General features: G+C 37.7%; 1 protein-coding gene across 1 annotated transcript in view; it reads left to right on the top strand.

Annotated features, from left to right (window-relative positions):
• Positions 1-17,986, top strand: part of AK9 (adenylate kinase 9) — a 119,301-nt gene that overhangs the window by 45,364 nt on the left and 55,951 nt on the right. Inside the window, exons 15-19 of the mRNA XM_087865377.1 lie at positions 16-111; positions 1,700-1,848; positions 14,919-15,075; positions 15,902-16,016; positions 17,719-17,792. Of these exons, the coding sequence (XP_087721503.1) occupies positions 16-111; positions 1,700-1,848; positions 14,919-15,075; positions 15,902-16,016; positions 17,719-17,792 (591 nt within the window). The remainder of the gene's footprint in view (positions 1-15; positions 112-1,699; positions 1,849-14,918; positions 15,076-15,901; positions 16,017-17,718; positions 17,793-17,986) is intronic.

Here is a 17,986-nt window from a genome sequence, read left to right as displayed (position 1 = left end):
TACTCTTTCATGCAGTGTTCACTCATGAATCCCGAAGAGATGGCTTTTTAGAAGACAATGAAGACAAAAAGAGTTCAGAAAATGTCCTCAATGACCAAGCCTCTAAAACTGGTAAAGATGGTAACAAAATGAATGGCTCATGTCATGCTTACGGATTTTATTTCCATTTATTTCATATTTTATCATGTTTATATTGAAACTTAAAATTATCCCCCAAATTGGACACTTAGGTTGAAAATAGTTTGCTTTTCTCTTACAGATTTAAATCGAACAGCTATAGAACAGAAATAGATTTACTAGAATGAAGAAAAAAACTAATAGGATAGTAAATTCTTTATTTTTTTTTTAAAGATTTTATTTATTTATTTGACACAGAGAGACAGCCAGTGAGAGAAGGAACACAAGCAGGGGGAGTGGGAGAGGAAGAAGCAGGCTCCCAATGGAGGAGCCTGATGTGGGGCTCGATCCCAGAACACTGGGATCATGCCCTGAGCTGAAGGCAGACGCTTAACAACTGCGCCACCCAGGCGCTCCAGTAAATTCTTTCTTTAAATCTGTCTACTTTGATGTACTGGAATCAGAACATCACAAACCTAGAGTTTGAGCTGTGAAATGTTACCATGTAGTGCTATTTACCCTTATAAAATTTTTCCATTCATATATTAACATAATTGAGAGCATACAATGTAAACTATTTTTACCTTTTTTATTTGTAATACAACATTTAATTATATTACTTCATTAGGAAATATTTTAATCCTCGTTTTAAATTACTGCACTATTTCCCTGTTTATAGGTAATAGTTTTAAGTAGTTCTTTATGTTGTAAACTTATTTTTCAGATTTTTTTTCACTACTACAAATAATGTTTTAATGAATTTTTTCATTGTCTGCCTGTTGACATAGGTGTAATCACTAGTTTAATGAGTATGAAGTTATAAACAGAGTCAAATTGCTTTGCATTACAGTTATTCCAAGTTATGTTCCCCTCAGTAATATACAAAATATGTGTTATTGTTTCCTTGGTATATTCTCTTTTAAAATATAACTTCAAGGTTGCCTGGGTGGCTCAGTCATTAAGCGTCTGCCTTTGGCTCAGGGCATGATCCCAGCATTCTGGGATCGAGCCCCACATCGGGCTCCTCTGCTGGGAGCCTGCTTCTTCCTCTCCCACTCCCCCTGCCTGTGTTCCCTCTCTCGCTGGCTGTCTCTCTCTCTGTCAAATAAATAAATAAAATCTTTAAAAAATATATATAACAGCAATTTTTATTTGATTATTTCTGAAATTTAGTATTTTAATATTTGTTAACCATTTATACTTTTCTTCTGAGGTGACCATTTTTGTCTTTTGCTCATTTTTCTAAATCGTTCTATCAGTTAATATGTTTCTATAAAAACTTTCTGTATTAGTTACTTATTTTTCATATTTTTTTCCACACTGGGTCATTTGTCTTTTAAATCACTTTGCTGTTTTTGAAGTAGAAGACTTTTTCGTGGTTTTGTAGTCAACTCATTACTGCTCTGATGTTTCTTGTTTCCTGACTTGACATTTCTTCCCCAGTCTATTTCCCCCTTCTTGGAGCATGTACTGCAGTAACACAAAGATAGTAGTTTCTTGGATCAAGTATTAATAATCATGTTCTATTGCAAGTAGCATTGTCTACTAAAATTATTAATGGCATTAGGTTATCTTACTTTAGATGCGTTAGAAGACTCAATAGAAGAAGTAACTGCAGAGCACCCAGAGGTTCTTTCTATGATAGAAGAGACAGTGAAAATGGCAAAGGATATGAACTTTGAACAGCCATATGAGAAACATGCTGAAATCTTAGAGGAAGTCATCAGAGAGGTAAGAAATCCAGATCCAAATCTTTATACTCTTTGGTAGTTTCTAATGTATCAACAATTATGCAATATAATTTCATAGCTTTGAAATTAATCCTTCTTTAATTTTCATTTTCTTTAATTGAATTCAGTTCATTAAAATATGGTGCCTATGAAGCCAGTACCAAAGTTAGATATTTCATCTATGAGCTAATTAGTTGTAAACTGAGACAAATTTTACTCCATAGCTGACTTATTTCATCCAACCACCTTGAACATACATTCATAGGGGAAACGGGTGGACACACAATTGATTGTCCAATGGAAGGGGAAATTAAAGCCTCAGATGCTATGTCCTACCACTGGCAAATCAGAAGGTTTATCTTTGGTTTATAAAGAACAAGATATCCACATGGGTCTATTTTGTACAGAGATCTTGAGTAAGCATTCATGGCAAAAGTCAAAGACAACAAATCTGTTTTGGACTCTGAGTGAACTTCTTTGGTATTTCTCTGTAATTTGAAAATTATGTAATTTAAAATTATGTGAGCGGGGCGCCTGGGTAGTGCAGTCATTAAGTGTCTGCCTTCGGCTCAGGGTGTGATCCCGGCATTCCGGGATCAAATCCCACATCGGGCTCCTCCACTGGGAGCCCGCTTCTTCCTCTCCCACTCCCCTGCTGTGTTCCCTCTCTCACTGGCTGTCTCTGTCAAAATAAATAAAATCTTAAAAATAAATAAATAAAAATAAAAAAATAAAATTATGTGAGAAGAAAAAAAGTATTCTATGAGAGTATAGAACCACTCTGTAACACATTGGGTGGGCTCCTTGAGCCCCAGGCTGTACCCAAGGTGAGTTGCTGTCCCCCTCTGAGCTTCCCATAGAGATCTTTCAACTTCTTCTGCATCTCTTCAGGTTGTTCTGTCGTCAGTTCCTTCAGAAACATTCTGAGAACCTACTATTTGCCCTGTAATGTGCTAGATTCTAGGGTTATGAAGATGAATTAAACATAGCTCTTTAAGAAGCCATCAGTCAGGTGAGGAAGGTTGATGTATAATCCAGTATTTGAGTTATCATCTACTATGTGGTAAGTAGATATATAGGTAGGAATCCCACCTACCGTCAGGGCTGTCATCGCTGCATGGAAAGTGAGACAAAGTATCCCAGAGGAGAGACAGGCAAGTGAGGGACGTCTTTAGCACTGTGAAGTCCCATCCTTGCCCTTCGCTGAAGATTTCCTCCGTTCTCTTCAGAGTTTATTCTGGAGGATACAGATCTACAAGGAGTACTAAAACACCTCTGATAGGAATGTATATAGTGTCAGTAGATGATAAACTGCCACTCTGGGATTGTGGAGGAGTCTAAATGACATGAGATTTTAACATCAAATCTCATATCAGATTGTCTTTCTCAAGAGAACAGAGACCTGTGCAGGAGACTGTTTGACCTGTCATCAGTTTTGATGGTCTCTGTGAGTAGTAAGACTGTTCTTAAAAAGTAGCTAGACTGAACTTAAAACTGCTCTAAAAAAAAAAAATTTTTTTTCCTTAAAATAAAAGTAGCCAGATAAAGAGATATGCTCCTTTATGTCATTTGCTCATTTTTAATAGTTTATCTTTGTTTTCATTTGCAGTTCTTTATGTGTTCTGAATACAAGTCCTTTGATAGATGTATTGCAACCATCTTTACAAATATCTTTTATTCTGAATAATTGGAGTTAATTTGAATGAAGTCCAATTGATTAACTTTTTCTTTCATAGTTTGTGCTTCTTATGTCCTGTCTCACAAATCTTTGGCTGTCCGAGATCAGCAAGATATGTATTCGTATTCTCCTAGGTTTTCTTCTGTAAATTTTGCTTTGCTTTCTTATTTAGATCTAAGGTCCATTTTGAATTAATTTTGTGTATATAAAAAATATATCCAAATGGCCAATAAGCATATGAAAATGTACTCAACATCATTAATTATCAGAAAAGTACAAATTAAAGCCACAACATGAGGAAAGGGTTGAAGAGGTAAAAACTTACAGTTATTAAAGAAGTCAAGGGGATGAAAAGTACAGCATAGGGAATGTAGTCAGTAATATTATAATGACTTTGTATGGTGACAGATGGTAACTACATTTATCATGGTGAGCATTTTGTAATGTATTTAATTGTAGAATCACTATGCTCTACACCTGAAACTAATATTGTATATCAACTATACTTCAATAACAAACACATACATACATACATACTTATATGCTTTTACATGGATTTTTTAAAAAACCCACAAAATGAGGATCAAATTTCATTTTTTCTAATATGGATATCCACTTGTGCTCCAGCACCATTTATTGAAAAGACCAACCTTTCCCCACTATCATTTAGTGGCCATATCTGTGTGGTCTAATTCTGGACACTCCATTCTGTTCCATGGGCACATTTGTCTACTGCACTCCACTACCACGCATATTAACTACTGTAGCTTTGTAATAAATCTTGAAATCTGGAAGGCAGAATCCTTCAACAGCTTGTTTCTCCTGTCACTGCATACTTCCCTGTGTCATAAGTTGTGTTGTTCTGCTTGCTTTTTCAAGAGTATCTTGGCTATTATAGGTTCTTTTTACTTCCACATAAATTTTAGAATCATCAACTTTCTCACACACACACACACACCTGCTGGGGTTTTGATTGATTTGCATTAAATCTGTAAATTAATTTGATGGAAACTACCATCTTCATAACACTGGGTCTTCTAGTCCATGAGCATAGAATACCCTCACCTTATCTTGGTCTTTAATTTCTCCCAGCCTTGTTTTGTAGTTTTCAGTGGAAAGGACTTCTGTGTCTCTCATTAGGTTTATTTTTAGGTATTTGATGTAATTTGGTGCTATTTTATTTTTTTTATTTTAATTTTTTTTATTATATTATGTTAGTCACCATACAGTACATCCCTGGTTTCTGATGTAAAGTTTGATGATTCATTAGTTGCGTATAACACCCAGTGCACCATGTAAAATACGTGCCCTGCATACTACCCATCACCAGTCTATCCCATTCCCCCACCCCGCCCTGAAGCCCTCAGTTTGTTTCTCAGAGTCCATAGTCTCTCATGCTTCATTCCCCCTTCTGATTACCCCCCCTTTCTTTATCCCTTTCTTCCCCTACCGATCTTCCTAGTTCTTATGTTCCATAGATGAGAGAAATCATATGATAGTTGTCTTTCTCTGCTTGACTTATTTCACTTAGCATTATCTCCTCCAGTGCCGTCCATGTTGCAGCAAATGTTGAGAACTCGTTCTTTCTGATAGCTGAGTAATATTCCATTGTATATATGGACCACAACTTCTTAATCCAGTCATCTGTTGAAGGGCATCTCGGTTCCTTCCACGATTTAGCTATTGTGGACATTGCTGCTATGAACATTGGGGTGCATATGGCCCTTCTCTTCACTACGTCTGTATCTTTGGGGTAAATACCCAGTAGTGCAATGGCTGGGTAATAGGGTACCTCAATTTTTAACTTTTTAAGGGACCTCCACACTGTTTTCCAGAGTGGCTGTACCAACGTGCATTCCCACCAACAATGTAGGAAGGATCCCCTTTCTCCACATCCTCTCCAGCAATTGTTGTTTCTTGCCTTGTCAATTTTTGCCATTCTAACTGGCGTAAGGTGGTATCTCAGTGTGGTTTTGATTTGAATTTCCCTGATGGCTAATGATTTTGAACATTTTTTCATGTGTCTGTTAGCCATTTGTATGTCATCATTGGAAAAGTGTCTGTTCATATCTTCTGCCCATTTTATGATTTGCTTATTTGTTTCTCACGTATCGAGTTTGAAAAGTTCTTTGTAGATCTTGGATACCAGTCTTTTATCTGTAGCATCATTTGCAAATATATTCTCCCATTCCGTGGGCTACCTCTTAGTTTTTTTAACTGTTTCCTTGGCTGAGCAGAAGCTTTTTATCTTGATGAAGTCCCACAAGTTCATTTTATCTTTTGTTTCTCTTGCTTTGGAGATGTATCATGAAAAAGGTTGCTTTGGCCGATGTCATAGAGGTTGCTGCCTATGTTCTCCTCTAGGATTTTGATGGATTCCTGTCTCACATCGAGGTCTTTCATCCATTTGGAGTTTATCTTTGTGTATGGTGTGAGAGAGTGGTCAAGTTTCATTCTTTTGCATGTAGCTGTCCAATTTTCCCAGCACCACTTATTGAAGAGACTGTCTTTTTTCCACTGGATGTTTTTTTCTGCTTTATCAAAGATTAGTTGCCCAAAGAGCCGAGGGTCCATTTCTGGGTTCTCTGTTCTGTTCCATTGGTCTATGTGTCTGTTTTTGTGCCAGTACCATGCTGTCTTTGTGATCACAGCTTTGTAGTACATTTCGAAATCCGGCATTGTGATGCCCCCAGCTTTGTTTTTCCTTTTCAACAGTTCCTTGGCGATTCTGGGACTTTTCTGGTTCCATACAAATTTAAGGACTGTTTGTTCCAGTTCTTTGAAAAATGTCATCAGTATTTTGATCGGGATAGCATTGAAAGTGTAGATTGCTCTGGGTAGCATGGACATTTTAACTATGTTAATTCTTCCAATCCATGAGCATGGAATATTTTTCCATCTTTTTATGTCTTCTTCAATGTCTTTCAAGAGTGATTTGTAGTTTCTAGAATATAGGTCCTTTACGTCTCTGGTTAAGTTAATTCCAAGGTAACGTATGGTTTTTGGTGCTATTGTAAATGGAATGGATTCCCTAATTTCTCTTTCTTCATTCTCATTATTCGTGTATAGAAATGCAACTGATTTCTGAGCATTGATTTTGTATCCCGCCACATTACTGAATTGCTCTATAACTTCTAGTAGTTCGGGAGTGGATTCTTTTGGGTTTTCCATATAGAGTATTATGTCATCTGCGAAGAGAGACATTTTGACTTCTTCTTTGCTGATTTGGATACCTTTTATCCCTTTTTGTTGTCTGATTGCTGTTGCAAGGACTTCTAGTACTATGTTGAATAATAGAGGCGAGAGTGGGCATCCTTGTCGTGTCCCTGATCTTAAGGGAAAGGCTTCCAGCTTTTCCCTATTGAGAATAATATTTGCTGTAGGCTTTTCATAGATGGCTTTTATGAGCTTGAGGAATGTACCCTCTATCCCTACACTCTGAAGGGTTTTAATCAGGAAAGGATGCTGTATTTTGTCAAATGCTTTTTCTGCATCTATTGAGAGAATCATATGATTTTTGAATTTTTCCTTCTGGATAAAATCTAAGATGCTGATAGATTTGCGAATGTTGAACCACCCTTGCATCCCAGGGATGAATCCCACTTGGTCATGATAGATAATCCTTTTAATGTACTGTTGAATTCTATTAGCCAGGATCTTGTTGAGGATTTTGGCGTCCATATTCATTAGGGAAATCGGTCTGTAATTCTCCTTTTTGATGGGGTCTTTGCCTGGTTTGGGGACCAAGGTAATATTGGCCTCATAGAATGAGTTTGGTAGCTTTCCTTCTGTTTCTATTTTTTGAAATAGCTTTAGGAGAATAGGTATTATTTCTTCTTTGAATGTTTGGTAGAATTCCCCAGGAAAACCATCCGGGCCTGGAGTTTTGTTTTTTGGAAGGTTGTTTATCACTGATTCAATCTCTTCATAATTAACTGGCCTGTTTAAAAAAATCAATTTCTTCCTGTTTCAGTCTTGGTAGTTTATAGGTTTCCAGGAAGGCCTCCATCTCTTCCAGATTGCTTAATTTATTGGCATAAAGCTGTTGATAAAAGTTTCTAATAATCCTTCCAATTTCATTGGTGTTGGTTGTGACCTCTCCTTTTTCATTCATAATTTTCTTAATTTGGGTCCTTTCTCTATTCTTTTGGATAAGTCTTGCCAGTGGTCTGTCAATTTTATTGATTCTCTCAAAGAACCAACTTCTAGTTCTGTTGATCTGCTCTATTGTACTCCTGGTTTCTAATTCATTGATTTCTGCTCTAATCTTGGTCAACTGCTTCCTTGTGCGTGGATTAGGTCAGTCCCTCTGTTGTTGTTCCAGCTTCTTGAGGTGAGAATATAAAAACTGCATTTTAGATTTTTCTGTCCTTTTGAGTGAGGCTTGGATGGCTATGTATTTCCCCCTTAGGACTGCCTTTGCAGTATCCCATAGGTTTTGGACCGTTGTGTTTTCATTCTCATTGGTCTCCATAAATTGTTTAAATTGATTTTTGATTTCCTGGTTTATCGAATCATTCCTGAGCCAGATGGTTCTTAGTCTCCAAGTGTTTGAGTTTCTTCCAAATTTTTCCTTGTGGTTGAGTTCCAGTTTCAGAGCATTGTGGTCTGAGAATATGCAGGGAATAATTTCAGTCTTTTGGTATCGGTTGAGACCTGTTTTGTGTCTCAGAACATGGTCTATTCTTGAGAATGTTCCATAGGCATTAGAATAGAATGAGTATTCTTTGGTTCTGGGGTGTAGGGTTTTATACATATCTATGAGGTCCAACTCATCGAGTATGGCATTCAAAGCCCTTGTTTCTTTGTCGATTTTCTGCATGGGTGCTCTGTCTATTTCTGATAATGGAGTGTTGAGGTCCCCTACTATTAACGTATTTTTATCTATATGTCTCTTTATTCTGGTTAAGAGTTGGCTTGTGTATCTTGCTGCTCCCCTGTTGGGGGCATATATATTTATAATTGTCATATCCACTTGTTGGATACATCCTTTAAGAATAATATAGAGCCCTTCTGTGTCTCTAACTATAGTCTTTAGTTTAAAATCCAATCTATCTGATATGAGAATTGCTACCCCAGCTTTCTTTTGAGGTCCATTGGCGTGAAAGATGGTATTCCATTCCTTTACTTTCAGTCTGAATGTATCTTTAGGTTCAAAATGAGTCTCTTGTAGACAGCAAATGGATGGGTCATGTCTTTTTATCCAATCTGCAACCCTGTGGCATTTTTTGGGAGCATTTAGGCAATTTACATTGAGACTGATTATTGAGAGATATGATTTTAATGATGCCATGTTGCCAGTAAAGTCTTTGTTTCTATAGATTGTGACTTTCTGTTCTGTATCACTCTTGGGGCTTTTTTACTTTTATAGGACCCCCCTTAATATCTCCTGTAGAGCTAGTTTCATGGTTACGAAATTGGTCAATGACTGGCGATTCTGGAAGGTCTTTATTTCTCCATCAATTCTGAATGACAGCCTTGCTGGATAAAGGATCCTTGGCTGCATGTTTTTCTCTGAAAGAGCTTTAAAAATGGCCCCCCAACCCTTTCTCTCATTCCAGGTCTGTGTAGACAGGTCTGACGTAATTCTGATACCTTTGCCTTGGTACGTGAGAAATTTCTTTGCCCTGGCCTCTTTCAATACTGTATCCTTGGATCTAATATTTGCGAAATGCACTATGACGTGACGTGGAGTAGGTTTGTTGTGGTTGAGCTTGGGAGGGGTCCTCTCTGCCTCTTGGACACGAATGTTTGTTTCCCTTGCTAGATTAGGGAAGTTTTCAGCTATAATTTGTTCAAATATCTCTTCTAGACCTCTGTTTTTCTCCACCCTCTCAGGGATGCCGATGATTCTGACATTGGAACGTTTCATTAAGTCAGTAATCTCCCGTAACCTACATTCTTGAGCATGGATTTTTTTTGAGTCCAGATTCTATTTTAGCTTTCTCTTCTACTAACCCATTCGCCGATACGTTCTGCCTCATTCACCCTGGCCGTCAGAGCCTCTAGTTTTGACTGCACTTGGCTCATAGAATTTTTAATTTCTGCCAGATTTGCTCTCATTTCCACCTTTAGAGATTCTATATTCTCATTAACATTTTCGTTAATACTTTTTTCAAGTCTACACATCATCTTGACCATTGTTACTCTGAATTCCATTTCTGATAATTTGGTTATATCCATATCCATTAGTTCTGTGGCAGAGGCCACAGACTCATTGTCTTTTCTTTGCTGGGGGGGATTTCTCCTTCTCGTCATTCTGATGAGGAGAGGGTGCGGGGTTGTCCAGAGCCCAAATTATTGACCGGGACCCAGGCTGTGTGCCCTTGTTTTATAGGGATCTTAGGGATGTGGGCTTCTTGACTTTTCAGCCTGCCTTCTGGGGGAGGGGTCTGCTGCGCCGATACTCAGGCAACCCTGTTTGGGTAGAGTCTCCGTGTCCCCTTAGAGAGGGGATGGGGGTGGGCATACTGTGAGCCGGTCTTTCCAGGCTTTTGTTCTCTGGCGGCTTTCCCTGGCGGTTTGCTGTGCCTCTTCTGAGAGTCAGAGCAGCAGCGGCCAAATCTCAGCCTCTGTCTCAGAACAGAGGGATCGCAGACCGTTCTCCACTGATGTTCTGGCCACTTTAACTCTGTTTCTGTTGGTGCTGCTCAACCCTGCAGCGTCCCGGGATGTGCACCCCACACCCAGCGTCCCAGCCCTCACTTCCAGGGCCGGCGCATCTCTGTCCTTTGTGTTTCTAACACCGCCAGCTGCCAGCTGCGCCCCACGCTCTCCCGAAGCTCCCGGTCTCGGTCTGGTTCCAGTGAGCACACTGGAGCTCCGGTTTTCAGTCTGGTCGCGTGCGTTCCCCGGCTTCCGGTCTCAGTCTGCTCTCTCGCAGGTGCTGGTCCCCGAGTCTTCCCACTCCCCCGTGCAGGTGGCTACCGCTTCCCGGCGCCCGAACGCGGAGGCTCCCTCCCCCTTCCGTTTATCTTCCGATATCTGTGCGCGGTTTCATGGCTCCCCGCTTCGTACCTCAATACTCAGCGCTGGAGATGTTCATTTGTAGAGATCCAGATGTATCTTCCTGCATCTCAGGCTGATTCCTTGGATGTTCAGGCTGGTCTGGTACCTATCCAACTCGACTCGCGACCGGCTGAAAAAGGGGTCCCCTACTCCTCTGCCATCTTAACTCCTCCTCCTGGTGCTATTTTAGATAGTGTTGTGGCCCTATTTTGTTTTCAAATTGTTGTTTCTGTAATCATTTTTTATCCTGTTTTTTCTATTGTACCTCCCACTAAATTTCGTTTTCTGATTTGAAGCTCATAGCCCATATGCAGAACAAGTATGAATGATGCATTTGGGCCCGATGTATGATCCTGTCCAGGAAAAGTGAATAGGTTTTATTTCATTGCCAACTGGAGAGTTAGGCATGGCTCCCCGGAGTCATGGGTTAAGGAAGATTCTGAAACACATTTGTATCTCAGCTCCTTTTAGAATCTTTTAGAATTACAGTTTAACAATATTTTGCAGCCTTAAAAATACAGAAATAATGATAGGTGTCATTTCTACCAAAGAGAAAGAATTCTGTATTGCACTCCCTTGCAATGGAGAATGCACAGAAATTTTTTTCCACACTAAATCATTTGCACTTTTACCTGGTTTCCGCCTTGACAAGCTACAGAGCACACAATAGAAGCAGAGTCTGGGGGACCCTGGGAACGTCTTTCTGCTACTATCGTTCTGCACAATTGTTCTGTACAATCTGAAGCTGTTACATAGACTTATGCCAAAGGTATTTGTCCCATAACTCACAGAAAAATGTCAAGGGGACAACGTCAAGGGAAGTGAGGCTTTTGTGTCAAACCTGCCAGTGCACATTTTCTAGCCCATGACCTATCCAGCTGCACATTGTAACCACAGCCTGTTCTCCAGTCACTGCAGCCTTCCTTGTGTGATACATCATTTTTCCTCTGCTTCCCTTGTCACGGGGTTTGTTTGTTTGTTTGTTTTTTAAAGATTTTATTTCTTTATTTGAAAGAGAGAGTACAAGCTGGGGAGAGAGGCAGAGGAACAGGGAGAAGCAGACTCCCCGCTGAGCAGGGAGCCTGATGTGGGGCTCAATCCCATGACCCTGGGATCATGACCTGAGCCGAAGGCAGACGCTCAACCAACTGAGCCACCCAGGTGCCCCCACATGGTTTTTTTTCTCTAAAACATCTCCATGTCTCCCCTGGTATCTGTGTTCTTCACATGGTCATTATGTTTTTCTGCGCCCCCCCCATGTCTCTCTGTGCATGTACTTCCTCTGATTCTCCCAATTGCACTCCCTCTAAGTATCTTTTTCATAGTGATGAATATTTGTATATACAAGTGATAAACATATGTCTGTGTGTATATATATACACACACACACATACACATATATGTATATATTATTCACAGGTGATAAAATTAAAAGTAAACATGAAATAGCATAGAACAAGGGAATCCAGAAATATAGCATGTTTAAATGCCAGGGAAAAATGTTATTAAGTTAAAATCACAAAAGGATAGAAGGATGAATAGTGCATGAAAATGTTATACCATTTTTCTAAATACTTTCTCCTACTCACCCCTCCCCTGAGGATGTCCAAAGATAATGCCACTTTATTTTCAGCTGGTCAGACATCTGAGAGCCCGCATCCATGGCTCTGGTGACAGCCAGGCCAGACACAGACTATGCACAAAGGCTTCCCTGGGGCCCCCTCTCTACCACTTGCCCCTCAAGGCTCAGAATCCTGCCTCCCCTCTGCTGGGCCATACACTCTGGAATTCTTTCAGATTTAAAATCCTAAGGAAGATTCCCCCTTCTCTCCTCAATTATCTCAACTGGGGAATCTTCCTCAATAGATTCCTACACCGAAGCTGTTTTGCTGATATGTCCAAAACCTCTGTATCCTCAGACACCCAAGTCCTCACCTCCCGAAACTTTCCCTCCCTCAGCATTGAAATGTCCAGGCCTGAGTGCCTTGTGCACCTGCCCCCCACCTGGGGTCAGCGACCTCTTTCCCTGAAGCAGTGGCTGTGCCCATAATACTTCACTTCGCCCTTCCATCAGAGTCACTTGAGATAAAGTCAGAAAGACAACTTCCGCATTTGGACCTGCACAAACACAGTGGAAAAACCCGTAAAGCAAAAGCTCAATGAAGAGGCTACTTAATGATTCTTTCTATGAATAAAAAAACCATGAAAATCATAATTTAAGGTCAAAAAATATTTATAATAAATATGACATTAATTCCTTAATGTAAAGATTTCTTACAAATCAAGAAAAATGAAATACCCTAAAATAAAAGCAGGCAAAAGATAAAAACAGATTGTTTCATCAAAGAAGAAATGCAAATGGTTAATCGAAAATTTTAATGTTCAAATTTCAAGAAAAATATGAAACTTAAAACAGTAGGATATAAATTCTTACCTGTCAAATTGCCAAATATTTTTTTAAATGTATAATAATCCATACCAGTGAGGCTATAATGAGATAGTCACATAAGAGAAGTGAAAATTGATTTAGATGTTGTGGAAGCAAGGTGGCAATGTGTGTGAAAGACCTTTAAGATATTCATTCCTTTATGCCTTTTGACCTAAAAACACATCTTCTAGGAATCTAACCTAAAGAAATATATAACATTTGGGCATAGATTTGTATATACAGATGTTCATCACAGTATTATATTAAAATTATAAATTATGTAAATCTTTACCAGTGAGAGAATGATTAAGCAGATTAAGATCTATTCATTTGGTAAAATACTATGATGGCATTAATTTTCTTCAAAAAAATTTGAATGAGATGGAGAAATTATAAATTATATCTTAGTGTTTTCATTTTTATATCTTTGATTGAAACTGGACAGTAAAATTTTCATTAACCATGTGTATTTCTTTCAGTTTTATTGAGTTGTATTTGACATATAACATTGTATTAATATAAGGTATATAACAATGATATGATATATGCATATATTGTGAAATGTTTACCACAATAATTTTAGTTAACACACATCACTTCACATACTTAGTTTTGTGTATGTGTGATCAGAATTTCTAAGATCTATTCTCTTAGCCACTTCCAAATATACAATATAGTATTGTTAACTGTAGTCAAACCAGGCTGAATATCACACCCCTGGGACCTATTTATCTTAAAACTATACATTTGGACCTTTTGACCACTTTCACCCATTCTCCCCACCCCCATCCCTGCCTCTGGCAACCACCAATCTTTCTCTGTTTCTATGAGTTCAATTTTTTTAGATTCTACATATAAATGACATTATACAGTATTTGTCTTTCTCTGTCTGACTTATTTCATTTATATTTCTTTTTTATAGCTTTCTCTTTTTTTTCCTTAATTCTGTTAAGCATTTCAAAGTGCTTAAAATTCTTTTTTTTTAAAAGCCTCTTCAATCTGAAACTAATGATACACTATATTGAATTTAAATAGAAGTTAAAAGTTAAAAAGAATGTTTAAAAAAAGAGTCCTCATTCAGACGGAAATTCATAAAGTAGGTAATCTTAAATTCTGCAGAGGCCAGTGAGTTATACCCGTCCTCGTGACATCTCTTCCCCTTTGACTTCAAATATCCTGTGATTACCTGATAACACACAAACTTGAACTGCTCAGAGTTGGTGTATTCACAAGTCCACATTACTAATTTCCATACTTGCCTTGAAGCTGTAGCTACTGCACTTCCCAAGAGGGGTTGGGGGCAGAGTTTAGCAGAACTCCCTAAGCACCTGCAAGGTTTGTTTTGACCCGATTCCTTCCTACTACTTTTTTTAAAATTTTTTTATTATGTTATATTAGTCACCATACAGTACATCCTTAGTTTTTGATGTAGTGTTCCATGGTTCATTATTTACGTATAACACCCAGTGCTCCATGCAATATGCTTCCTACTGCTTTTGGTAACCATGTCAGTACCTTCTCAGCTGTCACACTAAGGGATGAAAAGCAACAGGGAAGTGAAGAGTGTTGTCACTAAAACAGACAAGCTAGACTGGGCCCTTGCTACTCAAAGAGTGGTCCACGGACCACTGTCACCTAGGAGCATGTTCAAAATGCACACTCCTGAGCCCAAGACCTCCTAAATCAGAATCTGAATTCTATAATGCAGAATAACAGATAGCAAAAATGTACTGTTATTTTTATTTAATAAAGGCTTTTGCCTTCCATTCTTAATTTTAAACAGATAGCTTTATTGCTTTAAAATTAAATGTCTCTTTTAAAATTAAGTGACTCTTTTTTCTTTCGAGTCAGAGGAATTCAAAAGATAATTGGTTAGGGCCTGCAAAAACAATATATCAAAGTAGTATCCTTGACTTCTCTGGCTATGATCGTAATATCAGTGTGTCATTTTTCACAGGTAGTTGGAGAAAACACGAATAGGTTTTCTGGTGCCCCGAAGTATGGAGGGTGGATACTGGACAACTGCCCTGCTATAAAAGAACTGTGGATAGTCTTAATTGAGAAAGGAATTATACCTGATTTAGTCATCTGTTTATCAGATACAGAAAACAATGGTTGGTAAATATTTATCATGTAATTCTGAAAGTGAAGATTTTGTTGCTGATAATATGTTTAGTTAAAATACAAAATGGAAAACTCTTCACTCTCCCTAGGTACAAATATCTTCCCAGCAATCCCTTCACAACCTAGAGGTACACGGAATGAGGCATCCACTCAGCAACGAGATGGCCAGGAGTGGTGTGCTAGATCACTGGATGTTCCATCAGGCCCTTGCAATTATTCTTTGGAGCTGAGAATTTAACACCCCATTCTCAGTCAGCACTCTAACTTCTAAATGAAAAATATATAAGGCTGAGGGTAAAGACTGTATATTAGTCCTTATTCACCTCCAATGGGAAATATTAAATACATAAAGATAGCAGAACTAAATTTTAATTATTCTGCCACTTTGAAAAAAGATATCATAATCAAAACAGTATAGTACTGGCATAAAAACAGACACCTAGGCCAATGGAACAAAGTAGAGAGCCCAGAAATACACCCATACATATATGATCAAATAAACTTTGACATAGGAGCTAAGAATATTCTGTCATCTTGCCTTTTAAGGAAATATATTTGAAAAGAGAGTTTCCAGGGGGAAAATATGATACACCACCTCTTTTCATGTTTTAGTTATTTTTACCACGCCGATATATACCTCTTAGAAAGGATTTCAGCAGTCTCGATATTTTAAAGAAACTGGGCTATATTTAGATAAATGCTTAGAAGAAATATATTTGGATATAGGCAGGAATAATATTTTGTTGTTAATTTCTAAAATGTTTCTCACTGTATAGAGCTTCAAAATTAGTGTTATTCTCTTTATCTGTATTTCAGGAAAATATTTACTTAATAGACTGTATTTAGAGAATAAGACTGAAGTTGACTCTAAGATTTTAGGAAGATTATTAGATGAACTACAAAAGAAAAAAAGAGAGGAAGAAGCAGCAAGGTAAAATATGCCTGGCATCATAAAACAAGTTAATGAATCTTTTGTAGCTATTAAATATCTACTTACAAGTTACATTTATGAAATGTCTTTAATATCAAAACTGTGGTCTACTAATAGATCTAATTCTAATTAATTCTAAGAAAAACAGCAGGTTTACCAATATTTTCAGTGTCTAAAGTACTGAGTTGTGGATGTTTTCATGGCCTGAAATCAAACTTATTCTAGAACAAACGTCTACTCTCAAAAGACACTGTAAAAAAATGAGCGCAGGTAAGATTATTTTTTTTTTACCGTATTTATCTGTGACTTAAATAATTTTGCTGACCAGTATCCACAAATTGAAGAAATAATATGATAAAAAGTAAATGAAAGGGGTGCCTGGGTGGCTCAGTCGGTTAAGCTTCCAACTATTGGTTTCCGCTCAGGTCATGATCTCAGGGTTGTGAGAGCCCCCCTCCTCCACCTCACCCCCATCCCTCTCCCCCCCCACATCGAGCCAGACTTGGGCTCTGCACTCAGCAGGGAATCTGTTTGAAATTCTCTCACATGCTCTCCCTCTGCCCCTCCCCCCACAAACTAAATAAATAAAATCTTAAAAAAAAAAAAAAGAGAGAGTGGCTTTAATTAATGTCTTCCTGACATATCTCCTATAAGTAGTGTAGTAATGTCTTTTAAGAGAATAGAAGGAACTAGATTTTCACAGGATGGGGAAAGGATGCAAAGAACACTGAATATGGAGAATGACAGACCTATAAAAATAGTCAGGAAAACTGCCCCAGGGTAGGAAGCTGATATGAAAGGGCTCTGCTTAAGGCATCCCCTGTTGGTGAATACTTGATACAGTTTTTTTATATTATTTGTAAAAGATGCAATCAACATTCTTATGCATGTTTCTTTGTGTGTAATATGCCAATTCCTGAGAGCTAAGTTCCTAGATATAGAATTTCTAGGTCAAAGGTATACACATTATAATTTTTAATAAATATTGCCTTTCTCCATCACCTTACCAGCTTTCCTTATACCTGTCTTCACCATTAAGGCAGGCTGAGTGCTTCAACCCTAATGAAAAACAGATTCCATCCACACATTTAAGTTTCTATATTTCAAGTCTCTTCAAGTTTCATTATTACTGTGTTGAAAAGAAAAGAAATCAGGAAATATTTTTTCTGGTTACAAAGATAATTATCTATTCAATACAGAAAAATTTTAAATGCAAAAAATAATAAGTAAAAGTAAAAACTCTCATAATGCCAGCATCCAGAGATAATTACTATTAATAGCTTGATTAGTATCCTTCTAGGCTTTTGATCATCATTTATATAAACTTTAAGTACAAAATTAAAATTATATTATACATAGTCTTTTTTAAACTTTTTTGTCACTTAACATTTTCTGTGAACATTTCTGACTTCAGAAGGGAAAATGGTACAACTTTCCCATTTACCATTTCAACTTCAAGTTAGACAATCTTTTATTAATTTTGACAGCTTTCCTAATTAATAGCCAAAAATTTTTAAAGTATAACATAGCATCTTTTCTTAACAACAAAAAAAAGGAAAAAATACCCTGAAATGAAGTGGCTTCAGTATGAGCATTATACACAATTTACTCAATTTTTTACCCCTATAAGCCTCAAATCCTATAATATTGTAAGATGTCTGAATTTCCAAAGATGATTAAATTTTGGACCTTTTCATTTCAGAAAAGCAGCTGAAGAAGCATTGAGAATAGAAGAAGACCAAAGGCTATTGGAAACTATGAGCAAAAAAGCAAAAGGCAAACACAGATTTATATCACTAATAATATGTTATTTAATTTTGTACTTTTCCTGCAGGCAACTGTAGTATTTCACGTGAATTACAGACAGCATGACCATATTTCCCAGTTTGCCCATAGATTTACACTATGCCTATGGTACTGAAATATTTATTTGACACATTTTTATTCTCGGTGTTCCAATTTGGATAATA

This window comes from Ursus americanus, chromosome 11 (genome assembly GCF_024610735.1).
Source record: "Ursus americanus isolate L20-20 chromosome 11, mUrsAme1.1.p, whole genome shotgun sequence".
Classification (NCBI taxonomy): domain Eukaryota; kingdom Metazoa; phylum Chordata; class Mammalia; order Carnivora; family Ursidae; genus Ursus; species Ursus americanus.
Note: the sequence above shows the minus strand (reverse complement) of the source record. Positions and strands in the feature narration are given on the sequence as shown.